The sequence below is a fragment of the Mesocricetus auratus genome, unplaced genomic scaffold, assembly GCF_017639785.1.
Source record: "Mesocricetus auratus isolate SY011 unplaced genomic scaffold, BCM_Maur_2.0 Super-Scaffold_100004, whole genome shotgun sequence".
NCBI lineage: Eukaryota > Metazoa > Chordata > Mammalia > Rodentia > Cricetidae > Mesocricetus > Mesocricetus auratus.
In genome coordinates, this window is record NW_024429189.1 from 68,924,592 (window position 1) to 68,951,778 (window position 27,187).

Here is a 27,187-nt window from a genome sequence, read left to right on the forward strand (position 1 = left end):
ACATTCAGCCTTTAGGAGATACTTAGCATATTCTCTACCTAGGAGTCAGCCAACAATTCAAAGGAGACCTTGTCTGTGGATTTTAGTCACCCATTTCTATCACTTTATCTTCCAGCTCCAACTCCCCACAGCTTTTCATCTCAATCCAGAGCCTGCTGCTTCCGGCTGTCACCCCTAAGTTTGTTGGGGGGGGGGGGAACCAGGCTGAGCTTGTCTCACACCATTGCACTCTCTCAGTAACCAGACCTTCTCAGATCCCACCTGGACTAAGACATTGACAATTCTTTCAAACATTTGCTTTATCCTTTTTTTTTCCCATCACTAGCTTTGGCAGAGAAATAATCTGACACAAGCCTCCCGCCCCCCCCCCATGTGAAGAAGCAAAAGCCTTATGCTGTTTCTATTTGTTGAGTCGGTCTCAAAATTGCTCAAGTAGGTGGAAAGTGTTTTTCTTGGCAGACAAGTAGACTTGATCCTACATCAGTCTGCAGAAAATGGAATGATGTTACAGACAACAGCAAAGCTGTCTAAGATATTTTAACAAGTGTCTGGATTTGCTAAGAATGACGAGGTCTTGAGAATATGAAAGAATTTAGGCATTCAGGGTCTACTGAAGCTCAACTGAAGAAGGTATTCATATTGCTTTAGAATTCTTTTCAAAGGTCAGTAAACTGAGCTCAAGAAGCCAAACAAAGTAAAAAAAAAAAAAAAAAACCAACCTAACAAGTGATATGTGAGAAAGGCATTCTGAAGAGTTAGGCAGTTGAATGCTACATGAACAAGGCCAACAAGAATATTTCTCAAGTATGAAGCTATTAGATTGAGGAGCCATAAATAGAACCCACTGTTTCTTGGGAACAGATGGATGTCACCTGTGCTTTACCTGTAACTCAAGAATGTTGAGGAACAGTCACTCACATTGTAATGTAAGATTATAGCAGGGTCCTTACGTGGAGTGAAACAAATCTCTCAGGTGTCTCCAGCTCTGTCCACACCCAAGTGAGTAACCTTGGTTACCTGGAAACACTGTTGTTTTCTCTAGGGAATTTCTTTTTCAGTCCTGGTTCATCAGGCAGGGTCTATCAGGGAACAAAAGTCACAACTGTCATTTTACTAATTTATTTATTTATATGAGGGTGTGTGTGTGTGTGTGTGTGTGTGTGTGTGTGTGTGTGTACACGCGCTCACATACCATGTGGGTGGATACCCACAGAGGCCAGAAGACGGTATGAAATCCCTTGGAGCTTGATTTGCAGTTGGCTGAACGCTGCCTAACGTGAGTTCTGGCAACCACACGCAGACACTCAGAAAGATGAAGAAGCACATTTAAGATTAACTGCTGAACCCTCTCTCTAACCTCCACATCTGTTATTTTAGCACAGAGTTTAAGTGTAAGATTTTGAGGAAATAAAACAGCAAAGATGGAATGGCGTGGAATCTCACAAGTGGCAACTCCAGGCATCAGCCACCACGCTACAGTGAGGCAAACCAGAGAGTTGCTGACATAGCACAGGATAGAGGGGCCATGAAAGCTGGACTTTATGCTCTGAAGAGGTGCTCAGGAGCACGCATTACTATTTTGGGGTTAAGAAGGGGATCGTATGTAGCAGATACTTTTGACAAACACATTTAATAGAATAAAGCCCACTAGTGACAGTTTTGTAAGTCCACTTTAAAATATGCAATTGAGAATTGACTTCAGACTTGTGACTTTTTTATGGTGGCATCTAAGTTTACATAGCGTAGAATAAACTGGCTTAATGAACTTCCAGTTTTCCTCTTAAGCTCAGTTTATTAGCTTCCATGGTACAGGATGCCTCTGCTTACTGCCAAAAATCAAACCAGAGGTATTTAAAGGAGGGAGATTAAATCTGTACATTCACTTAAAGGTGCGTGAAGTGCTGGACTGAGCTCATAAACAGGACTAAGCATTATTCAAAGGCTGCTTGGAAGTTATTGCTAAAATCTGCCAGACTTATAAATAGAATAATCAAATCTGTCATCCAAATGCAAAAGCCTAAAAAGGGATTTTGAACTTGCTTATTGGCACTAATGGCAGGTAACATTTGTTAAATTCATAATTGTTACATTTACGAAGTACTGTTTTAAAGCTACACGTAAACAAGTAATATGGAAGAGAGGGGCAAAGTACACAGGTCTGTTCTACCTAGGACACTGGCCGCTCCTTGCCCAGCTCTTGTCCACGTCCTCTGGAAGAGGTCAGTCCTTCCGAGGTCTCTGGAAACCACAAAACCGTCACTCACCTCAGAGCGGGTACTGGTAAGCTCCAGGCTTGGCTGCTGTGTTCTTCCTTTTCTCTCCTGGAGCAAGATGCCAAAACACTAGAATTGGGGTTTAGGTTCCAATCACTCCAGTCTCCAAAGAAGCAGCCACCTGGGTCATTTTTCTGTCACCAAGAAAAGCGCTTATGCAGTGGAAGCTCACCCCGAGGATAACGGTTAACTTGGCACGTAAATCGTGCCACGGATGTGTCAGTGACTATAAACCAATACACTGTTAATCTCATAGTTTTGCAACTTAGAAGTCTGAATGGTTCTCACTGGATTAGAATCAAGGTGTCAGAGCTGTGTTACTTTCAGGGAGCTCCCAGGTACAATGTTCCTTGCCTATGCAGCTTCCAGAAACTGTCCCTATTGCTCTGCTATGGCCTTACTTCATCACTGAGGTAGGAGGGCTGCCCTATGACCATGTACCAGTACAACTATAGTGTAATTAATCAGCGGAGACGGCATCTCTGCACTTTCAGTAAGTCTTCTGAGGCTTCAAACTAATACTGCCCTTCTAAAAGTATTTATGCAGAGAGTAAAGCATTATAAATGTCTTCTGTCAAATAGAATCAGAAAGGAATACTCAAGGAACCCATAACTAAATATAATACAATAAGCATTCCCTCTAGGTCAAACACTCTGCAAGGAAAACCTCTAGAAGGCCTTTTTTCAGTCGTTTCTGAATTCTACAGATGAGATGCTGCTCCAGAAAAACCTGCCTACCCTGTCTAGGATGGCCGATGAAACCAAGGGCTCTGGAGAGGAGGCAACAGGACGATAGAGCAGGCCACACACAGGCAGTGAGGGGAGTTTTGAGAGTAGAATGCTAAATTCAATCAAAACACGTGGAGCACTCGCATGGTAGCACCCAAGACACAAACAAAGCAATGTTTATTGTATCTATTTTGGAAACAGACAGTAAGACAGGAGTTCAGCTTGTGAGTTCACTCAGAGTCCAGAGCTGGGATTACTGTCACTAAACTTCAACCTAGGTAAACCCTGGGCATAGACAACAAGATGAATCTCCCTGGCACCAGGAGGAGGAAACCTGGTTAAAACACTCTTGCAATAGTCTGATGGCCAAAGCCCACAAATGCCATAAAACGTTGACGTATACAGTCTGAGATATTTCTGGACTAATACCAGGTGTGTCCAAAGAGAAACTTGTAAACTGTTTAAAGTCAGCAGCAATGGAGTTTGACAGTCTGTACACTTTCAATACAAGAGTTCATGTATTATACTGACAGCTGTTGTCCTCGATGGAGACAACCAAGATAAGGAAAACAGCATACTTAAAATATGCACTGTTAATCTTATCAATGAAAACAACAAACCCAGACATGACTAATTAATTACTTTGCTTGGATCAACAAATAATATCAAGTGTGTGTTTGATGTACTAACAAGGACCCAGCCACCAGTTAACTGCAATGTTCTGCCCACAAACACATGTTAATTAACTTATGGAGGACATGCATGCAGGTGCCCTAAGAAGAGAGAAGAGGCATCAGATCCCCTGGGACTGGAGTTCAAGGCAGTTGTGATGCAGGTGCTCAGGACTGACCCACGTCTTCTGGTCTTCTGTAAGAGCAGAAAGTCCTTGAGAACCTAGCCATGTCTCCAGTCCCCAACTTGTAGACTTTAGACACCACAGACAGAAAGATTCATTTTTGATTGAAATTCTCAAAGGAATTTGAACATTTCTCTTTGTGTATGAGGTGTGTGTGTGTGTGTGTGTGTGTGTGCGCGCGCGTGTGCGCGCGCGCACACACACATATATGGGTTCACACATTGTGTGTACATGTATTGGTGCATGTGTGTGTACAAGTGCATGAGCACAGGTATGTGACATTTCTCTTGTCATTTTCTTTTGGAAGGACAAGACTGAACATTTTTAAAAATTAGATTTCTAAAGCAGAACCCATCAAAGCACAGCTGTGGTGGTATTTCACATCTTTGCTCAGAAGGGAGACACTTTCAAGGCTTGGATGAAAGTGAGTGGCCTCTTTTTCTGTTGGTAGCTTATGTATCAAGATTCCATCAACCAAACTTCCAAAGACTTATCGGATCCTGAGAGGCCCTCACACACCAACAGCAGGATCAGGAGAAACTTTCTATGTTTTTCTCAGCTTCTATTGACAAGACCAATAGACAACTACAAACAGGAAGCCAGGGATTCAACTTAGACAAAAAGAAGTTCCCCTTCCCCAATCTGAAGGGACCACTAGGAAGGACCTAGCACACACAGTAACAAAGCCTGCTGCTGCAAACAGCATCATGAGATGGATGTGACAGGAATCCCAGACATTTCTGGATACTTCTGTAATCTCAAGGAATAAACATCCCTCAAGATAAAATTTATCCACATGCCCATCTCTCTCTGTCCATGTAAAGCACAGATGCATTCCAGTCACTACACGTCTCTGCTCAAGAGGCAGGCTCCTGACTCCAGCATAGCCGTCCCACAAATACCGGCCATTCCAGACAGCTCTGGCTCCCCCAGAGCTCTGAGGTATGTGAGTCCTGCCAACTACCTCGTGTTCTCAGCTATTTCATCACCTTTTGAAGGGGTCCTCTTGTGTTTAGTCTGCAAACACTCTCCACTGGAAATGAACAGTGCAAGGTCCTATGTGCAAATATTTGCAAACGTTGTTTTTCTGAACAATACACATTTTACAAATTCAAGTGAAATCCAGGTACAGACTAGGTTAGTTGTTGTCAGCCAGTCTCTCATATACACAACAGGAAAGTGGTCAGTTCCTGAAACTAGAGCAGGAATAAGGCACCTGTGACTGAGAAGGTTCACTCGTGGAGTCTGAGAGGGACATGCTGAGGCTGAATGCAAGATAGGACTGCACCAGCCTGGTAGATTCTCCTAGGCAAATCCCTTCATGTAGACAGCACATGACATCTGGACATACGTAGGGATGATGGACCCTCACTCACAAGTCAGATAATGCTTTCAACTGCAATTAAAGTGATGAGGACACATTCCCAGGGCCATGTGTGGCACAGGCTACAGTTGACTTCCATGCTATACAGAACCTCTACTATTCTTTCCACTACTATTCTTGGCTTCTGCTTCATAGGATCTTTAGGGGAACTGCAAAGGCCGCCACATTCTAGATGCTCATGTGTAGTCCAACCTTCTGCTATGGTAATGCCAGTCCAATAGGATGATGGGAAAGGCCCAGAGATGAGGTTCCAGGTGAAGCAGGGGAGGCTGGACATCAGGAGAACCGTGGCATGAGGAGCTAGTTGACACCAGAGTGGGGAGGCTTACAGTGTTTCCTGGGGGCCTGGAGACTTGGCTTGTACCCTAAGAAATACAAGGCAGTGTCGCTCAGAGCAAGAGCCCCGTGGTGATCTGTAGAGGAGAAACACCCACATAGTCCTCATGCTGGCTACAAAGTAGGCATGGGGAAACCCTGGAAGAGTCAGCTCAGCTGAGGGACGCACAGTTCATCCCTGAGTCCTCCTGGCTGCCACTCGCCACATCTTCTAGTTCCAGTTCATCAGGGCTATCCAGGATGCTGGGCTCACTGGAGCACTGGCGGTGTGGTGGTGGGAAACTGGGTGGCAAGAGCAGGTGCTTGTCCTCACTGCCAGCCTCCTCCCCCAACCCTGAGTGCATCATGGTGGCCATGGCCAGCAGCTGGATGTCCGAGTGGGCGTTGGCCACCGTGTGCCGCCGAACGCTGCCACATTTCTCCAGGTACGCCTCTCCTTCCTGCTCTGTTAGTGGAGTCAGGACCATCTCCCGGCCAACCGAGCTCATCAGAGAGGCATAGTTCAGGACTGTCACCTTAGGCCGGACCCTGGAATGCCTCCTGGCTGCAAGAGAGAGAAAGCAGCAATGTGACTGAGGAAAGGTAACAGACAGTGGCCAGAAGCTTCTCCTCAGATGGAAAGGGAGGGAGGGAGGAACAGTTCAGCCTCCAGGAATAGCTTTAGGTAGGCACCCAGTGAATACAGTGGAGGAGAGGACCATCTAAAATGTCATGCAGCTTCACCTGTTTACACCAGATCCTGTATCCAGTCAACCAGAACCCACAATGAACAGTCAACTAAAATTTCCTGGATGCAGTGAACACACCTCCCATTTCCTGGTGCTGCCTGAGCCTCGCTGAATTGGCTTCTAATTCCCTTGTAACCTTCTTCTCTGAAGAGGCCAGGGCTTCAGAATCCTGCTCAGAAGGTGACAGATGTCTGCATGTCAGGAGGGCTGGGCTGCCTCAGGAAAGTGGTTGCCTTGCAAGCCTGAGGACCTGAGTCTGATCCCAGGACCAAGCAAAAAGGCAAGATGGTGACCTGAGCTGGTAAGTACAGAGCGAGGAACTTGGTGACAGATAGATCCTGGGTGCTGGCCGGCCAGCCTTGCCTGTCTGGCAAGCTCCAGGCCAGTGAGCAACCCTTTCTTAAAAACAAACTCAAACTCAAACGAAAATCCAACCAATCCAACAAATAAATAAAAATTCCAGGCACTGGGGAGATCACTTGGTGGATAAAGAACTTGCTGCAGAAGCCTGAGGACCAGAGTTCAGATCCCCCAAACCCATGTAAATACCAGGTGGGTATGGTGCCTGCACTCAGAAGGTGGAAACAGGAGATCCTAGAGCAAGCCACCTAGCTAGACTAACCTGCATCAGTGAGCTCTGGGTTCAATCGAGAGCCCCTGTTGCCATGAATCAAGTGGAGAGTACTCAAGAAGACTCCCAATGTCGACCTTGGGCTGTTGCTTTTTAGCACTGTGTTCCAGAAACTGCAGAAACCTCATACGCATGAGGCTTTTGTAGTACAAGCCTATTATCCCAGCTACTCAGGGAGCTGAGTCATGAGGATCTCAAGTTAAAAGTCTGCCTAGGCTACAGAGCAAGTAAAAGGCCAGTCTGAGCAACTGAGACTCTGTCTCAAAATAAAAAGTTTAGAGAAGACCGGTGGTGTACCTCAATGATAGAGCATTTACCTAGCAGGAATGACGACCTAGGTTCAAATCTCATAACCACAAAAAAATTTTTTTTAAGTATTTACATTCTGGACTCCTGATAGAAGCTGAACCTAAATCATAGTGTACTGAAATAGTGTTAGTTAGGAAAAAACTGAGATATCTCCAGCTATAAATATATTGTTTCCCATATATAGCATCGAATATCATTATATCTGCTTATAAGGGAGGACAAACCAGTGGGGTTCACAGGCGGGAAAAGGTGTCTAGGACAATCAGGATACTGGCTAAGGATGGACACTGGAATGAGTCTTCAGAGTGGTAGAAGTCTTGAAGAGGATGGGTGAGGCAACATTCTGAATGGTGAGACTACCCTGAGCAAGTTGCCAGATGAGCCCTACGGTCAGAGCCTTGCAGGAACTCAACATACAGGCACTAAGTGTGTCCCAGGAGGACCCTGTGATGACAGGTGAAGTATTTGTGACATGGGATAGGCTGGGGAGAGGATAGGATTGGCTGTGCTTCAGGAAAAGGGCCCTAGCAGGGGATGGAGCATGGGCTGCTGCCAGAGAAACAGTGAGAAAAGCCTGGGAGGGAGCAGAGACACATGGGAAAAATGAATGCCAAGTAAAGAAAGGAGGTGGCTCATGGGAGAGAGAATGGCAGCGATGAGGGTAAAAGTGACAAGGGGCTGAGGACACCAGTTACCGATACTACAGAACTCATGCGATGGGCTGTGGAGGAGCCAGCACCCTCTGAATTCAGGTAATATCAAGGGCCACCCCATCCCACCGGTGCCCACCAAGAGGCTGGTGTCTTGGAGGAGGAATTAAATGCAGCATGTCAAGGGACACTAAGAAAGAACCTGAGCACAGTACTTGTTCCCTCAGAGACACACATTTCTATAACGTTCCCACATTCTGAGAACAGTCATGGGTTACTTTTATGATCAGAAAAATGGATACTTCTACAAAAGAAGCGCGGAAGGACTTCACAGCAGCAAGGACCCAGCTGAAGAACCAGCCTCCAAACAATGCCACTCGCAACAACTCGTTTCTCACACTCCTCTGACTAGCAGGCACTGTGGACCAGCTGGAGGGAAAGCCACAATCGGCCTCAGTTTCAGAGCACACGTACTAGTAGTCCGTCTCTGTTCCCGAGGCACGGCACCAATCTGCAAGGTGCGGTGTCTGCAGAGCCAAAGAAAGATGGGCCTTTTGGCTGTGAGCATACACTCCCAGGAGCTGGGTGACCTTCTAGTTGGGGAAAAGAGCTACTGAAAGCATCACACGGATAAGAGGCTGAGATGTTATATATGTGTGGCCGTCCAGGCAGAAACGGGGTTGGAGCAGGGGCTGGTGCTGGGGAGGACACGGGAGAAGCTGAGGGAAAGCAAACTCAATGTGTGTAGCTAAGACACACCGCACAGCTGACTGAAGGATGTTCATGGACCTCAACCTGCTGGAATGAGCCCGGGAAAGGTGTCTCTGAGGGTTTTCTGGACATCATCCATTTTTCACTGCAGTCAAGTCGTTGAAGGGTTCTACAGGCAGTGAATTAACAAAAGGCCACTTCGGCAGTGGCTGAAAAGAGCTAAGAACTGAAGCCAGACTGATATTGAGACAGTCTTTGGGGGGGGCAGTGGGGAAAGAGGAGAACCTTAGCCTTAGCCTTCAGCAAATACTTCCAGAGTCACGCTTTTGCAAAATGCTGCACTAGCCACTGAAAAGAAGAGAAACACGACTTTGCTAGGGGGTGGGAGGGAGCGGGAGAAGCCAGTGGGGGGAGGGGGCGAGCCCAGCTGCAGCTCTATACTAGGTGCCCGTCGTGGGCACGTGCCCCAAAGGAGCACCGCATCACCGTCGCCTCCCGGCGTGTTGCAGAAGACGAACATTAAGTCTGCAGTCACAATGGCTTACAAAGCTGAGACTCCAGCCTGGGGCCACAGGAGAGCTGCTGCGCATGACCTTCACAGGCTAGAAAGAGGTCGGGTTGTTTCAGTAAGGGCATTATGGGAAACGTCTAGTCAAGAGGAAAGCATCTCTGGCCTGCTCGCAGACCTCACACTTTAGTGGGTCAGAGTCTATATGAGCTGGCCAAGGACTACTCCTAGCAAAGCAGGGTCAGCTTAAGCCGTGCTAAAGAGACAGGCAGAGTTATTATCCCTTTAATGAGATGCTGCTGAGATTTACAGCTCGCCTGCCCTGGGTTTTGTTTTGTTTTTCTTTTTAATATTGTTATCCATTCTTTGAAATTCAATGCACTGCGTTTTGATAATATTCACCTCCAACGACTCTCCCTAAGTCAAGCCAGATCCACTCACCCTCCTACCAACTTTGAGTCCATTTATTTATTTATTTACTTACTTACTTATTTTTGGGGCAAGGTTTCTCAGTGTAGCCCTGGCTGTCCTGGAACTTTCTCTGTAGACCAGGCTGGCCTCGAACTCAGGGATCCACCAGGGACTACCTCCCAAGTGTTGGGATTAAAAGCTTGAGCCACCACTGCCCAACTCCGATAAAGTTGTCTTTCGGCTTTCTCTTAAAATTTTACTAATTTTATTAATGAGATCAAGAACCCCACGAAGGGATCCTGTTCTCCCTGACACCAATGTGACAAACGTCAGAACAGAAGGAACAGATAATCTTGTGTGGCATGCATGTGTACTTGTGTGTGGACGTGCATATGAAGGCCAAGAGGTTGCCATCTGTATCTCTCTCCAACACTTTTCCACCTTATTCTTTTGAAACTGGCTTTCACCCTGAACCTGGGCCTCCCCAATTCAGGTAGGCTAACTGGCCAGCAAGCCCCAGGGATCCTGTACCTGGGGTAAAAGGTATACCAGCATGCTCAACATTTCAACGTGAATCCTTACCCTTGCATGGCAAACACTTGACTGACTGAAGCATGGGTAAGACTCAAGACACACAGACCTCTCTAGGGCTCGGGATACAAAGAAGAATGCACACTGTGCCTTGCACAGTCTAAGGGGAGGACAGGCAGATCATGGCAGCACAGTGTGACAGGTTTTGGAGTCCAGGGAATGATTATCAGGTGACCTCACACCTGAAGGAAGAGTGGGGGGTCAGGCTTCTCCTGAGGGGCCCGGGGCATAGCATTGCTCAGCCCTGCCAGGGCTGGTGTTCAAGCCACATACAGGTCACAGAAGGTAGGGAATGAACACCAGACCACACAGCAGAGCCCTGGCCCTAGTGGTCATCATGGCCCCACTCTCTCCACTGTTGCCTCCTCTCTTACTCTGCAGAGGCCTGCAGGAGAGGCCTACAGCCAGCTCTTCCTTCTGCTTTCTTGAAGAATGTCTTGGTTCCCAAGATGGTGCTGGAAAAACCAACACAAGAACCTCATGGTTTGCCAAGTGCCCTGGCAGACAGTGCCAATCACCAGAGCTAATCCTCAGATAAGTCAGCAGATTGGTGACTCCATCAGTCACCCTCCCTGGAGAAGCTAAAAACCAGAGGCTAGAAGCTGGGGTGAAGGGGAGGTAGCTTCCCACCCTAGGGCTCATTATCTTCTCCCTCTCTCCTTTGCACAAGGGATAGCAGTCTCTCACTGAGGGACTGACTGATTGTCTTCCTAGGGCCACCGGAGTCCTAAAGACTGGGCTTTCCTGGCAGTGGGGACTTTTGTGGGGAGAGGCTGGTCTGACACCTCAGTTGGCACCCACTCTCAAGCCACTTCCTCTTACTCCTTGACTTTCACAAGGTAGGGTGAGCAGAACACTTATTCCCTCCTCACAGGTCCCAAGCAGGCCAGGCATTCATCCCCATGGAAGCTAGCAATGGTCGCTCCTTTCAGACTCCTAGGGGACAAAGCTGTAGGGCAGTCCTTTGTGGGGCACTGGCTCCCCAACAGGCCTTTGATCTTCTCCCAGAATGCCCCTGCCTACCAAAGCCGTTGAGGGCTCCTGCTCTAGTCCAGAATCTGAGAGGCCCAGAAGGCCTTTGTCATGCAGAGAAGCTAGTGTCCAGCTACAGAGCTGGCTCCACAGGGGCCCCCGGATACAAAGGAGGGAGGCTGTGGGAGGCTAGGGCTTTTGTGAGGGAGGAATCTAGCCTCGGAATGTTTGCTGCAGAAGAGGGGCCCTGAGAAGCACAGGAAACCCCAAGCAGTTCAGGAATTTGGGTAACTTGAAAGGCAGCACTTGGGTCAGGCATGTGTTTTTGTTACTGTCCTCCTCACCTGATACTGCCATTGTCCTCTTGTAATTAAAAAAAGAAAAGTAGTAAGGCTTTGGAGGGGAGGGATTGCACACGTGTGCATCACACACACAACACACACACACACACACACACACACACACACACACACACACACACACACACATTCATGCCCCTTGGATTAGATTACTTCTCTGTTGTTCTAAAGCAAGACTCCCTGTCCTGGTCTGGCTCCAGGTCCAGCAAGTGACTGCCCCAGCGTCTCTGGAATGGAAGACTCAGGGCACACAGCAGGGATACAGGATAAGTACCCTTCTTGCCTGCAAAGCTGCGGTATCTCTCAGGGATTCCAAAAATAACAGTAGCACCGCCCTCCTCAGGCCATGCACACCTGCCAGCAGCCTGGACAGGAGTGTGCGGCACGGCCATTGGTTGAGTGGCTTTGATGCTCCAGCTGCTCAGTTAGTTCTCAAAAGCCACAGCGCAGCCTCAGATAATAGGATCTCTTGTGACCCCAACGTAAATTTTTTCATTGTCTATTTTTGAAAAATATGTGTGTGTGCGCGTGTGTGCGTATGTGTGTGTGTGTGTGTGTGTGTGTGTGTGTGTGTGTGTCCACGTGTGGGTTTGTGCATCTGAGTGAATGCGAGCACAGAGGTCACAGGTATTGTAATCTCCCTGGAGCTAGATTTACAGTAGAGGCTTGTGGTAGCTTCTAGAAACTGACCTTGGGTCGTCTGCAAGAGCATTATGTGTTCTTAACCTTTGAGCCTCTCTCCAACCCCTCAATTATTGTCTTAATACCCCTCTGCCCCAGACAGAATGAATGCTATTTTCACCATCAATGGAGGACTCTGTCCCCAAAGGGAAAGGAAGGTCACCTCAGCTTTTAACGCACAGAGGACTGCGATGAAATGTCTGGCATGGGACAGACACCTCCCGGACTAAAGAATAGAAGCATTGGTGATCCTGCCCTTATTATAATGCAGGCATGGCCACCCTGCTCCACAGCCCATCCAGCACAATGCCTATGATTTGGCTTGTGACCAGCACTGTTTCTTGACACTAGTGACACTGAACCTCTGAAGCTCCTTCAGTTCCTCTGAACCTCCCACAAACCACTAGTCCTTCCAATGGTCCTGCCTGACTGGGCAGTCTTTCTCCTATTTACTCAGCTAACTCCTGCACATCCGACACTCCCCCACACAGATGTCACTTCCTCCAGGGAGCCTTCCCCAGTGTCCTGTCTGGGTGGTCCCTGTGCTTCCTCCTCAGAGCATCCGTATACAGACGGTCTCTGCCTTACCTTCGCCCTCACTGGGCTGTGTAGCAGCACACAATGTGCCTGGCAGAGAGTGACCACCCATCTGCTGAGATTGTTATTAAATGAAATAACAATAATTTTTAAATTGCTCAAAAGAGGAAAATGGCCACCCTCTGTCCCTTTGAGGACAAAGTCCCTTTCAAAATCAAGGACTGGGCTGGCGGAATCACTCAGCAGGTAAAGGTGCCTGACACCAAGCCTGTCAACCTGAGTTCGAACCCCAGAACCTACATGATGAAAGGAGAAAATGGTCTCCCACAAGTTGTTCTCTGACTGCCATACTTAGGTTGTGGCATGTGTGCATGGACATGTGTGTTCATGCACACACAGGCACACAAGTGCGCGCACGCACACACACGTAAGTAAAATAAACATAATGTTAAAAAATACACTGTCCTTCATACAAGAATAAAGTCTCAGGGCTTGCCTTATCCGACAAAAGCGTGTATTGTTCCCATTTGGGCTGAAGAGTCCGACATAGCTTGTCTTAGAGTTCTCATATCTTCTCTTGTTCCAGGCATGGGAAACCAGAATGTGCCTCCTCAAAACGTAAAGTGGGGGCTGAAGAGATGGGGTAGCAGTTAAGAGCACTGGCTGCTCTTCCAGTGAACCCAGATTCAATTCCCAGCAGCTCATGGTGGCTCAAAACCACCTGTAACTCCAGTCCCAGGGGAAATCAATGCCTTTTTCTGGCCTCTTTGGACACTAGACACACAATCGTACACGTACAGGCAAAACACCCATACACATAGAATAATAAAATAATCTTTAAAACATGGAGGATTAGCAAACTAAAAGCAAAGAAGAAGCAGGTTCAAGCTGGAGGATCAGAAGTTTGAGGCCATCCTCAGCTACATAGCAAGGTTGAGGTCAGCTTGAGCTACATAAGACCCTGTCTCAAAAATTACTGTTCTTTATTAAACTAAAGATGTTACATAAACAGGAATTCAAAGCCAACTATTTGAAAACTACTTGTTCCCTTGGATGTCTCTCCTGCATGTGAGAACACATGTTTCAATACACTTGTTTGTTTTTCTCGTTAATCTGTTACAGGGATCTGTTCCAACTAAGGGCTTATGGGGGTTGAAAAAAAGTTATTTTTCTTCCCTTCTGTTGGCGTTAGGCCCTGACTACCGTAGAGCTCTTGACATAACTCAGCTAACCGGCTGGCATCCTGACATCTCTCTGTGTCCCCATCTCTGAAATGACATGGGCCCAAGTAGTAACAAGGAAGGTAGGCTCTATGGAGACTGCAGCAATACAGCATCCAGCCTCTGGCAGAGGGTGGGAGAGTGTCTCCCTTCAATAGCTTTTTGATCTTATGTGACAGGAGTGAGGAAGAGATCAGAGGTTGAGGCTGTGGGCAGACCTGGAGGTCAGCTGACTGGAGCTAGCCTCCTCCAGTCTGCCTATGCAGTGAAGCTAGTGCCTCCAGAGAGACAGGCTCAGGGAAGGGGAAACTGCCAATAGAAAACTCAGCCTTACACTCAGAGAGACCCAGGAAGGGCAGCAAGCTCTCTGGAAACTTCTCATTGCCCCCTCGGCTTTGAAGCTCTACCCCAACTCTACCACAGAAGAGGGCCAAGAGATTCCAATCCAGATGATATTTCCTGATCTGCACCTTTCGGTGGGTGCCCGCTGCCCAGGCTTGCCAATACAACTGGCTGCATGGGCCTAACAAGAAAAAAATCCTTTCCTCCCCAAGTTGCTTTTGGTCATAGTGTTTGATGATAGCAATAGTAACTGTGACTAAGGCAGGTAAAAAATTTAAAAATACAGTTTCTGGTATTAGATACAAGAAAATTAATGTCCAGACACATATAAAGATCAAAGTCTTTGATCAAAGGTATGGATGAGAAAGATACCACTACAGAGGCTGGGATCTGTCTCTGAGGAAGATTGGTAGAGGTGCAGGGTTACTGCCATATGGCCTCGAAACATCTGTAATTAACACACCAAGATTTGCACTGGCCTTCACTGGAACAAAGAGCTGGGCAGACAGTCGGTGCTTGGTACCATGTGATGGGTATCGTTATCCCCAAGCCTCTAGACTATAGAGCAATGTTCTTCTTACCCAGTGAGTACGTGGGGCCTGTGCAGCTTCGGTCCCCACTGATGCCAAGGAAGGGAGACACCACTTGCTTCACCAGCTCCTCCAGCTGCAAATAGCCCTCGGTTGGGCCTGTGGGCTCATGAACACTCTACAAATAAACACCCAAGACAGGTAAAGGTTAGTGAAAAGCATCTCAGCAGTGGACACTTGTCAGCGCCTGCCAGTGATCCTCCTCCGAGTACAAGGCAGTGTGGCCACAGCCAGCCGCCAGGCCAGAAGCAATGGTCATCTGTCCCGAGTCAATGGGTGAGGATGAAAGAGGACAGGAAATGGAGATGAGGCAAGAGGTGGGAGGGAAGGATAAATGCAGGACTTGGAGCTGCTCTCCCAGGTCCATGGGCGATGAGGACACAGCTTACACTAAGCCTTTCAGAGGCAGCAGTCCTCATTCCTCAGCCCCTCTGCCAGGCTGCCTAGCAAAACACAAATGGCAGGTTTTCCTGGCCCAGTACAAAATGAAGAAGCAGGGCCCTCAGTAATGATGCTGAGTGGGAGATGAGAGAATAATTAAACCAGAAACGAAGAGGCAAGTGAATCTTTGAGTTCAAGGCCAGCCTGATGTATACAGAGCAGTTTCCAGGACAGTCAGGGCTACACAGAGAAACTCTGTGTCAAAAAGCAAAACAAACAAACAAACAAAAAACAAAAATAAACCAGAAACTGTGGCCTTCTAAGAACAACGTCTGGGTTCTCCCCTGGCTGTATAGGTAGCATAGTCCTAACTCTAGTTCTAAATGGCGGGATGGCAAGGCCCAGCAATTACTGTACCCACGGAAGAGTGGTGAACTTATCCACAGCTCACAGGCACTTAACAAAAGCACTGCCTATGTACTAACACGAAGGCCTCCCAACAACCCTTCCAGTAACCAGAAATAAACACCAGGAGGAGGCTTAGGAAACTTGCCTGGTATAACACAGCCAACAAATGACAAAAACAAAGAACAATAACAACAACAAAGGCCCCACTGTATTGAAACCCAAGCTATCTGGCTCTGAGCCCATGTGACTGTCACTTGTTACCAGGTTAGAAAATGGAGAAAAAGCACTGAACAGTTCAGAACAGGAGAAAGGAAGAGTGGTTCGGGTCAGATATCAGCACTCCAGCATGGCCAGAGTCCTTAAAATAAGCCTGGGGTAAAAGCCAACCAAAATAAATGCATGGCAGCCAAAACCGGTACAAACCTGCTTTCTAGAAAACTAGCAGGCTCCTTGTGAACTGTTTCTCACCGGAAAAGGTGTGAAAATGTGCCCTTCTGCTGAAGGATGGCAAAGACCCAGAGACCACCAGGAAAGGGCCTGGGGAGAAAAAGAAGGAAGCTTCCAGGGGTCTCTGTGCTTAGCCAGAAAGATTATCTCCTCAAAGTCTCAAAACGATCCTAACTGGCTTTCCTTAAAGAGAGAAAGCTCACCATGCTCCCCAAGTTGTCTGTGGAAGAAGCATGTGGGGCCAATCCTGCTGGTTAGGGATCCACAGGTGAGAGGTGGTTCCCAAGGAAACAAGCTCTTCCTTGGTCCTCCTCAGCTACATCAATGAGATGCATATGCTTGGGTGTTGGAAGGTTTAAGGAAACAAGAAACCTGAGAAGGAGCTACAGGTGTAGGCAGAGTTTGCAGTCTGTGACAAAAAAGGGAGGGAAGGGACAGGTGCAGTAAGTGACTGCTCATTGGATGAACTTGTCTGTGGCACTAGGAACAGGCATGGCGATTCTCCACACCCTCTGTTCCAGCTCCACTCCCCCGAGCTCCAGCATTGGAATGCTTAGCATTGAAAAGGAAAAGGAAAGAAACTGCTTGACTTAGGAAGACATATGAAGGCCTGCCCAAATCAGAGGGAGTTACTCAAGGAAGGGAGAGGGGCAGGATGGAACTAGACCTCAGGACAGAGCTTTCCAAACCATAAAACCACCTTCATTAGGTCTCAAAGCCTGGGAAATACTTTTCTTCCTTTATTTCTTCTCTTTATAGTTCTCATCAACTTCTTCTCTAGCCTCTCCCCCAAAAGAGACATGACAGGAAATAGAAGTGGCAAATGGCAGGAGGAAAATGGATGACAACACAGCTTGGAGCTGGGTAGCTCTCCCAAGGACATGACCCTTGAGGGCATCCTCAGCCTTCTGTCCCACTTAGCATAAAACAGCCAGTAAACGATAACTTTTCATGGCCCATTATGAAACAAGATGCTGATCCCCACATTCAAAACTTACTGAGAATGTTGAGTGGGAGACTATTAAACTAGGCACAGGACCCTCCAAGGACAATGTCATATACCTTGTCTCTTGGGCAGGGCCCCATACTGACTGAAGGTCTCCCTCATCAGCTGGGTAGGGCCCCTTGAGAACAGGAGCTCTCTACCTATAGCAGGAAATGCCCTTGTATCTTCCTGTAAGAGAAGGATTGGCTCAAGAATGTGCGGAAGACTGTGGGAAAGAGAGAACTGAAGCCTGAGAAAGGCTTATTTTGTTTTTTGGTATCAGAATCTGGTCCTTTTGGGGAAATCATCCCAGGTCTCATGTCTCTGTGGAGAGTTAAGGGCCTAGGAAAGAACAGACAATTCACAGTTACATCCCCTGTAGCAGGTGTGGCCCCAGAGTGGATTCCCTGGACATTCTATTCCGACTCCCAAACTGCTGCCCCTTGGGCCCCAGAAAATAGATCTGTACTGAGGAAAGATCTACATTTATTGCTGTCACCCTCCCTGCCTCAGCTCCATGAGATCCAAGGGAGAAAGAGGCCCAGGAGACTCATCCCCAGGAGGCTCAGAGGCAAAAGATGCCAAGTACCCCACCCTGGAGTGTGACCATCTTAGAAGCTCTAAGGTGTTTCCAGCACCGAGGCAGAGACAAGAAGGAAGATTAAGAGGACAGAAAGAGTGAAAGATGGAGAATGGCTGACTGGCCCAGCTCCCACAGATCAGTCTGTACTCCTGTTGGTTAGCTAACCTCTGCCCTCCATCACCTTGATGTGGGAAAACCAAAATCCACAGCAGAGTGTTTCCTTGCCCAATTTTCCAGAATTCCATCATAGCCACAAAACTTCTCTAGCTGTATTTCACCCTTCTAAAAGAAGAAGCCATCTTGGGGCTCAAAGGGACTTGGGGTCCTCTTTAGGTTCTCACTAGCTGCCTCCATCACTTTCTAGACACCCACTTTTATGATCAAGACTGGGCTGGGTGCTGAGGGCGCAAGCATGAGGAAGAAGCTTAAGATTTGCTTTGACTGTTCCAGACAACTGTGTTTAGAGCAGAGGAAAAGTGAGCACCAAGATCCCAGCCCCGCAGGGACCAAGAAGGACAGAGCTCCAGGGAAGCCAGCTGCTATTATCTGATGGGGAGGTGGAGAGGCCCAGGGTCAGTCCTGAGTAGACTTCCTAAGATCAGTCACAAAAAGTTTCAGGTGCACAGCCTCACGGGTCAATGGGACATAGTCAGAGTGGATGGAAGTTCTTCTGGTACATCTTGCGGGGCTTTAAGGGGTGGTTGGGTTGATCTACACAGGACCCAGAACCTCAGAAGGCTTTCAATAATAGAAACAGGTCCTCCTGCTCAGTTGGGGAGAATCCTCAGAGGGCAACCATGACAACTACTAGAAAGGGATGTGTGGTAGTTAATCCTGACTGTCAGAATGGAAATGCCCCTTGGGGAGCATGTCTATGAGGATTTATCTAGATCAGGTTAATAGAAGTGGGAAGATCCACTCTACACATGAATAATACATTCCCTGGGCTGGGGTCTCAGGCTGCAAAGAAAGAGGAACCCAGTTGAGTGCTAACATTAATCCCTCTCTACTTACTGACACACATGCAAGACACGTGTGGCCAGCTGCCTGGCCTTCCTGTTGCCATGCCTTCTCTGTGGTGATAAATAACCCTTCCTCTTTTAAGTTGTTTTTCTCAGGTATTTTGTCACAGCAAAAAGGGAAGTAACGAATACTGGATGCCTCTCCAAAGTGTTACAAATGAAAACAGAAAGTGGAGCCCAGCTTTCTAACTTCATTTCCAGAATCCTCTGGGGCTCTTTTTCTACCTCTGTATTTGGGAGCTAAGCTCTGTGTTTACTACTTCAGATGCAGCCAGCAGACACTTTGTCATGTCCATCCTTTTTTTTCCCTTTTACAAAAAGACTGGACCTAGACTGCCATCCTCATCTCTAAGATGACCCTTCCTCTTTTCTGATTCCAGGAAAAGGGGATATTTAGAAAGGTGGTCCCAAGATAGTTAAAAGCATAGTAGCTGGGGGAGATGGGGCTGGTGACATTCCACCAGTCATCACCTGAGGAAGGCTGGATCCTGAGAACTGCATACCGATCGATGGGAAAGGGCTCCCCAGAGCATGTCAGTTCCACCTGACCTCACTCAAGGTCACAGCTGATTGGGCAGAAGGGATCCCAACATGTGCCAATCAGATCTCTTCCCCCAAGGAGGCAGCAGGATGTTCTGAGTATTAGAATCTTACCACATTTTACCAGCTGAGGGATTTCAGTCAAGAGTAGAAGCGCCCTATTTTTGTTTCCTAGTCTGGAGCATGGGAATAACAACAATGCTGACCTCATAAAACGGTTATTTGGATTGTTTAAGAAAACAGTACATTTATAGTCCTTGTGCCTGCACCTGGCAAACAACCAGAGCCTGAGGTGTTAGCTCATCTTCCTGTTGCTGATTTGGGATTGGGACAGCATGGAGCCATCTGGGTAGTGTCCTGCTGGAAACAAACAGCAGGACAAGTCACATGTAATCTGACCCAAAGAATTCCACACACATAGAGAAAGGTCAAGTCCAAGAGCAACCAGGCAAGGCCACAAGAGACAGCATCACAGAAAAATAAGGAAGAACGATGCAAACAGAGGCCAGGAAGAGACCAGAGTTGGCGGCTCTGAGACCCATCTAGGAGCTCTGGGTCTATCCTGACTCAACTCTGGTAGATACTTTGTCATTATTTGTACTCCCTGGCTCCTTGACATAGTTGAAGAGCATGGAGAAATGTCTTCTCCTCACTGGTGGGCACCACAATGAAAGCTTACTTTTGTGCTCAGAACTCTGGGCTGGGTGCTGAGGACACAGCATGAGGAAAATGCTTAGGGTATGCCTTGACTGTCATAGACAACAGAGCATTCAGAGCGGAGAGAATGCAAGCATCCAAGTCCCACCCTCACAGGAACCGAGAAGGCCACGGCATCCAGTAAATCAGGTTCCAGGTCCTTTTTCCTCCCCTTACTCCAATGCCAGCACCAAGTACAGCACTAGGGGTCTGGCGGGTGCACAGCAAATACATGAGCCAGTGAACCAAGAAGCACGGATAAAGAAGCAGAGGAACTCACAGCTCAGCTACTGTGTTGTTAGCCCTCCTCCCAGCTCCACAAGGGCAGGGTTATTTTTGCCGGCACAAGAGGCAGGCCTCCCCCAGCGCTCACCTGCAGAATGAGCAGCATTTGTACAACAGACGACGGCAACTTGGACTGTGCCAACAGTAGCGAGTCACCCAGCTTCACCTTCAGCAGGACCAGGTCCCGGAAGCCCAGCAGGGAGATCTGGCGGATGGTCAGCTCCTGTCCCTGGTGAAGAAGACAGGTGGGAAGTGAGAGGTGAGCATTTGCTGAGTCCCCACCAGCCTCAAGCAGTCCAGGGAGAGTGTTCACGGTGCACTCAGGATGGACTGGGCACGCACGTGCAGGTTCTGTGGGCAAGGTATGGACCAGCCTGTTTAGATAACCCAAAGACAATAGAAGACACATGTAACTGGGGCCATGCTGTCAGGGTATTTCAGTGGCTGGCAAGAAGGAAGAGAGAGGAAGGGAGGAGAAAGAGACAGAAAAGTTTGCAACCCTCTCCTCACTTCAAGGCTGCTTTTTCAATTGTGTCTGTTAAATACTAAAGTGCTCATCATAGGTCAGGCAACATCAGCCGTTACGTGGTTATGTAAGATGTTAGCTTCTGACAAAATCCCAAGTATCTAAGGAGGAAAAGTGACTTGTAAGTAGGAAGAGTGTCACTATTTCAACTGCTGGGGTAGTAGGCAAGAGATAAAAATACCAATGGCTAGGCTCTGTGGGCTTGGCGGGACCCTAAGCATTGAGATGTAAACAGTGCATGGAGTCTCCACATCTGCTGTGGTTTATGTATGTCCTTTCAAACTCCTCTGCTGGAACCCTGGGACTTGAAGAGGCATTGTTACAGTTTTGAAGATTTATTTGCATCTATGTGTAAGTGTGTGTGTGAAAGGGAGATAAACTGACTAAACCGTCTGTCTATGGAGCTGGGGCCAGGTTAAAATGTCAGCCCAAGAGGGCCCAGAGCAGCAGTGTGAGCGGCCACTTAACCTTGGAACTGTCCCCAATCCAGGATGAAATGTGCAACTTTTCGTCTATGGTCCCAAAAGCCAAAGGCTTTAATCACATGCAAAATCTGGCTTCTTGTACTGTCACAAAATGCACTGGATGGGAGCCCAGGATATACCAACAAAAACAAGTCAATCGCTACTTCCTGAAATTTTCATTCTCAGCCATTAGCCAGGGCCCCGGGGTATCCTCAGACTTCCCTTCATAGTGGACCAGAGAAAGGATCACAGGGGAAGAAAGCCTCTAGTGAGTGAGGGTCAGTTGGGGGGGGGGGGAGGTGAAATAAGCAATACTTCATATTGCCAGTTCTTAATGCTTCTTCTTCTTCTTCTTCTTCTTCTTCTTTCTTTTTCTTTTTTCTTCTTTTTTTGGTTTTTCGAGACAGGGTTTCTCCATATTGTTTTGGAGGCTGTCCTGAACTCGCTCGGTAGACCAGGCTTGGTCTCGAACTCACAGAGATCTACCTGCCTCTGCCTCCCGAGTGCTGGGATTAATCTTAATGCTTCTTAAGAGAACCAAAACACAGCCATCCTGTAGGACTAAGCTCCTGCCTGCCCCTCCGTGCCCATCCTGACCCAGGGTCCACATTCAATAGCCACCACCTCGTCCTGGCAGCTGCTATACAAGTGTCCCTGACCTGTATATCTCCTTCTTCTGGGTTAAACAGATCAAACACAAGACGCCGGCTAAATTCTGTTTTCACATTCATGTGTGTGTCAGCATCCATTATTTGTCATTTATATAAAATTCAAGGTTAAGGCAACTTTTTATTTGCTACATCGGTGAACCCTACCCTCAGGTCTACCTTTCTGAGGACCTGCTGCTTGCTAAGGGGTGATAACTGTAAGGGAGAGGGAATCTGTATGAGGGGAGAAGCTGCAGGGCCTCCAGCAACACTGGTTCAGACTGAAGACGCAGAGAGGAACGGGCTACAGGCCAGGCTTCTCCATGCACTGCGTTGCAGGAGATGGGAGAGGCGAGTCTGTAACGGGACGTGACATCACTAAACCAAATGTTAAAATATCGGGTATGGAGTGTGAGCAATCCCATACTCCTTTAAAGCACCGGTAAGTGCAAACCTGGGGCCTTCGCTGTGGAATGAGGAAATTCCAGCCACTGCTGGTGGCTCTGTTTCCAGTCTGCTTAGTACACTCACCCTTCAACAAAGCCAGACCAGGCAAAAGCGTACCCTCTGGGGGAGGAGAGGAATGTGAGCAAGCTGCAGGTATATGAGGACAATTAGGGAGAGGAAGACTGGCTGGCCAGCAAGGTTCAGAGACCTGCCCGTCTCCCCCACCCACTGAGGTTAAGATGTGCAGCAACACTGACTTTTAAATGGCCGATGAGGATCTGAATTCAGGACCTCCTGCTTGTTGTGGCCAGCTTTTTACTGATGAATAGCCTTCCCTAAATCCCATGCTCTAGAAAGACATTTGTTATCGTTATCATAAATTATATATATACTTATATATAAACCATATGTATATACTTGTGTTACTGTGTGGGTTTGTGTTTATGAGTGTAGGAGCCTAGGGAGTTCAGAAGAGGCCCCTGGACCCCCTGGAACTGGAGTTACTCACAGTTGAGAGCCATCCATCATGTGTGTTGGGAATCGCACCCAGGGCCCCAAGAACAGTACAAACTCTTACCTGCTGTGCTATCTCTCCAACCCTAAATCCTAATCCCACATTCTTCAGGGACTGAATGGTGCTGTGCACAAAAGGTAAGTACCCCTGAACCAGCACTCTAGAACTCCAGCCTACTCATTCCCCACCCATCACTATTACAGCATATAGCTCTTTGGGTGAGAGTCCCTCACAGACAGCAAGGAACAGTATCCTTCAGGACAACAGTAAGTTGCTTAAACTGTGTTTCAAGAGGACTGGGGTAGGTGGTGGGGAGGCAGCAGAGTAGAAGGGGGTGAATAAAAGTACATTAGACACACATGACGTTATCCTAATGAACCAGGACTTTCTGGTCATCGTGTACTAATCAAGCATGTTAAAACTGCATTTCAAAGAGAATGCCAGTGAGGAGAGGTAGGGTAGGAAAGAAAGAGAAGGAAAAAGAGAACCCACCCTGCTCTGTACACATGTCATCAAAACCACAAGTGTAACAAAAACCTACAAATTGCTGGTTATATATAAGACTCTCTTTACTTGAAGTTAGGGGCTAAATATAGACCCAGGGAGTACTCAGAAGCCCTCCAGGGCCCCTTCTTACCCACTTCTAGACTGTCGCCCTCTTAGCAAGAGGCCTGATCACCCAGGTCAGTGGAGGACACAGGCTGTTGCATCCCAGTGACACTAACCTGAACCGGATAAAATATTGCCTGCAGGGTGGGGAGAGTCTCGGTGAAGAAGTGGTCCCAGACCTCAGCCAGAACCTCAATGCGACTATCACCTACACACGGGAGAGAAGACGAGAGAAAGAAGAGATGTCATTACTCACAGGAGAAGCCGCAGGACAGTTCCTCCTCAAGTGTGAAGTCTCATACTCTAGGAAACTTGTAGCCCAGAGCTGCCAATGCCCAGAGCCGCCGATACCCCGGGATCACAGTCACAGTGTACAGGGTCTTTTTTTGTCCCTGCTAAGGCCATCAGAAGATTTCCTCATAGGATACACACAGCAATTGAAATCCAACACCACTAGTAAGATCCTGTAATGTAAGTTGAGGAATGACCTCTGCAGGAACAGTGAGGGGGCGTTTAAGCCACGAAGTACTACAGCAGTGAGAGCATGAGATGGTAGCAAGGGCTCACATGGTGGAAACTCAGGCCCCAGTGTGGTGGGTGGGGAGTGGGGATGCACACTTGTAATCTCAGCACTTGGACATTAGAAGCAAAAGGATCATGAGTTCGAGACCAGCCCGGGCTGTGTATAGTGAATTTGAGGCTAGTCGGTGTTCTGTAGCAAGGATGGCAGAAGAGAATCTTTATGAGGTGTGACCCAGTCAGAAGTCACTGGGAGCCCTGCCCTTGGAACAGACTAGTGTCAGGCTGCAGAGTGAGGCTCCTTGGGAGAGAGGCTTCTGAAAATGAGTTGGTCTCTGACTTCTTTCTGCTCTGGCTTCCTGGCTTCCCGTGTGATCCCTTCCACACTTGCCTACCACCACAATGCCACCCCACCATAAGGCTCCTACCAGAGGACACACCAAAATGTCTGAGCCTCCAAATCAGTGAGCCAGGTCAACTTCCTATTTATAAGGTGACTTTGCGTATTTTGTTAAAGCAAAATGCAGGTGGGAAGCCTCAACTGAAAACATTCAAATATGCTTTTCTATCCCCAAACTCAGAAGGATAGGTGATGCTTTAAAATCACATGACAATCCGTATCCATGAGTGTTTACAGCATTTTCAGACACTGTGCTAAACTATTGATCAATACGACGTGAGTAGGCCCTCTTACAGGGGCAGAGATACCAAGTAACTAGGTTAACAACACACAGCTCAAAAGCAAAGTTGGGGTCCCTGACCTCATGCTTTTTATCTAATTGTTCTGAAGATTGTTTGCACAAATTATACACGAATCTGTTTGCAGTTATGCACTGCTCCATTTGCACAGTTGTTATATACTGTTTTGTTTGCACAGTTGTATATTGATCTGTTTGCAGTTTATACACTGCTGTTTGCACAGTTATACACTGATCTGTGTGGCAATACATTATTTATGATTTATTAAAGCTTGCCTGAGGATTCAGAAAGCAAAGTCAGCCACAAGCCATAGAGATCAGGCAGTGGTGGTACACACCTTTAATCCCAGGACTAAGGAGACAAAGGCAGATGGATCTCTCTGAGTTCAAGGCCACCAAGGGCTACATGAGATTGAATCCATCTAAAAGAGTAACAGAGCTTACACCTTTAATCCCAGGACTCAGGAGAGGTATTTAAGACAGGAACAGGGTCTCAGAGCTGGCATTCACTCTCCAACCACATTGAGGATAGGAAGGCACTGATTCTCTCCAGCCATGCTAAGGAAAGGCAGCAGTGTGAGGCTTGGTGAAAGCTCACAGAGACAGGATCAGCCCTGTCAGCCTGAGGTGGAGGTAAGAGGTAGAGTCCGGCTGCTTTCCTTTTCTGATTTTCAGCTTGAAGCATGAACCCCAATATCAGTCTCCGGGTCTTTTATTTTTCATGCGATGGATGTGTTTGCACAATTGTACACTGCTCTTTTTGCACAGCTATAAACTGCTATCTGCACAGTTGTACACTGATCTGTTTGCGCCACAGTTATATACGGCTGCCTGCACAGTTGTACACTGATGTGTTTGCACAGTTGCATACTCTGGCCTGATTCTGGGTTTGAGCTGTCAGGCGAGAAGTAGAAACAAGATCTACAGTATCAGCTTTACCCACTGCTTCAGGTAGCAGGGAGGCACCTCCTGCCTGAGCCTGCTCGCCCCTGTCACCAGGAAGTCAAATGCCACCCACAGGCTAAAGTACACAGGTCACCTCATGCCACTGAAGGGATGTGAGAGGAGAGAGCCTGGTTGAAGTGGCAGCTGCTTAGTGACCTAGATGCCAGAGCTCATGGGCTACTGTCTGCCCATCCTGAGCAGAGAAACTGGGTCAGCCAAGACAAGACACGGAGAGACGTGGTTGGCAAAACAGCACTAGTTCCATGGAACGAGGCCTGATAGACTCATTTAGCATCTTCCGTCTATTAATTTAACGGTCAATAAAAGCAGTGGCTGGGAAGACAGCACAGAACAAGGGGACAGCTAGTTGCTGACAGCTGCTGAGAGCTCGGGGCGAATGCAGACCTGTGTCATACTCTGCTCTTCCCGGCAAAGTGCTAATCAAAAGTTGCCAAAATGAACTGTCCTCGGTTAGGACTTGAGAGGCTGAGACAGGTTTGTCCTGGGGCAGGTTTGTGCCTCTTACATTTTAGGTTCAGAGCACCAAGATAGACACATCAATAAACCACTACGTAAAGGTCTTCATGGCAAAGAATGGCAAGTGCCAAATGTGTAGGTTTCTGCACATGTTGGGTCTCTCATGGGTGGGAGGTTCCTATCTGACCCAAATAGCTGACATTATAGGGCAAGCCTTCCAAGAGTAGGCACATTTTCTGTTTTCTCTTGGGAGAAGGATACTACTACAATGTGAACTACGCAGCCAAGAGGCTTTGTGTCCTTCTCCTCTGTCTTCATCCTCAGCTAGGTTTCCCTTGGTCTTTGAACTGTGGCTGCACAGGTTTGATCTCAGCCCCTCTTACTTCTCTTTATCTCTCTCTTTACCTAATTTACCTGTTAATCCTCCTTGTTTCAGCTCAGAATTTACTCTTACATTCTGACTTTATTCCTCCAGTTAATCACCCCCCCACTGTGTGTGTGTGTGTGTGTGTGTGTGTGTATTATTAGTACTAGTCTTGGTTACACTCTCACCCAACCACTCACACACAACTAATATATGGTGATTTGATTCATATCTGTTCCCATTTCCAGTTTAGCAGCCTCAGAATCTAGCAAAGGGCCTGGCATCCAGTAAGTGACTAATCAGCCACACAGAAGCATTTGCCAGTTATAAGCAATACTCATTCACTGCAGGGATGAGGTGGGAAAACCAAAGGGTCATCTGTTTCCTAAATCCTGAACGCCAAAGAGGAGTAAAGACTGTCCTGGCTGCTTCGCTTATAGCCCCTATCCGAAGCCTTCTACAATGAAGGGGAGGAGGGAGAACCCTGTAGTGCAGGACTGTGCCTCCGTCCATGCTAACTAAGGTGTAGACCTCATGGATGCAACAAGGAGCCCTTCACCTGGAGCTGGGAGGTACCTTCTGGGAGGCTAGATCTGACTAATGGCTATAAGAGTCAGGAAGGAAAGAAGGTTCCAGAAAGTGTGCTATGAGAACAGCAGGCACAGACCAAAAAAAGGAAGAAAGAGGTGAAGGAAACAGGTAGCTTCATTTCCAGAAATAGCCTACAAGATGAGCCAGCTCCCTACAAAGGTTAGGATTTAAATGGAAGTTTCTAGATTGTCTGTCATCAAATCTGCCCTCTGATGTACCAC

At 47.6% G+C, this 27,187-nt stretch overlaps 1 protein-coding gene across 5 annotated transcripts in view; it reads right to left on the minus strand.

Annotated features, from left to right (window-relative positions):
* Positions 1–3,150: 3,150 nt before the first annotated feature.
* Prr5l (proline rich 5 like) overlaps positions 3,151–27,187 on the minus strand; it is a 174,579-nt gene continuing 150,542 nt past the window's right edge. For all 5 annotated transcript variants that reach the window (XM_040745920.1, XM_040745923.1, XM_040745922.1 and 2 more), the window contains 4 exons: positions 23,489–23,580; positions 20,254–20,394; positions 14,810–14,936; positions 3,151–6,122 (listed from right to left, as the gene is read on the minus strand). In XM_040745920.1, coding sequence (XP_040601854.1) covers positions 5,731–6,122; positions 14,810–14,936; positions 20,254–20,394; positions 23,489–23,580 — 752 coding nt within the window. In that variant the 3' untranslated portion in view covers positions 3,151–5,730. The remainder of the gene's footprint in view (positions 6,123–14,809; positions 14,937–20,253; positions 20,395–23,488; positions 23,581–27,187) is intronic.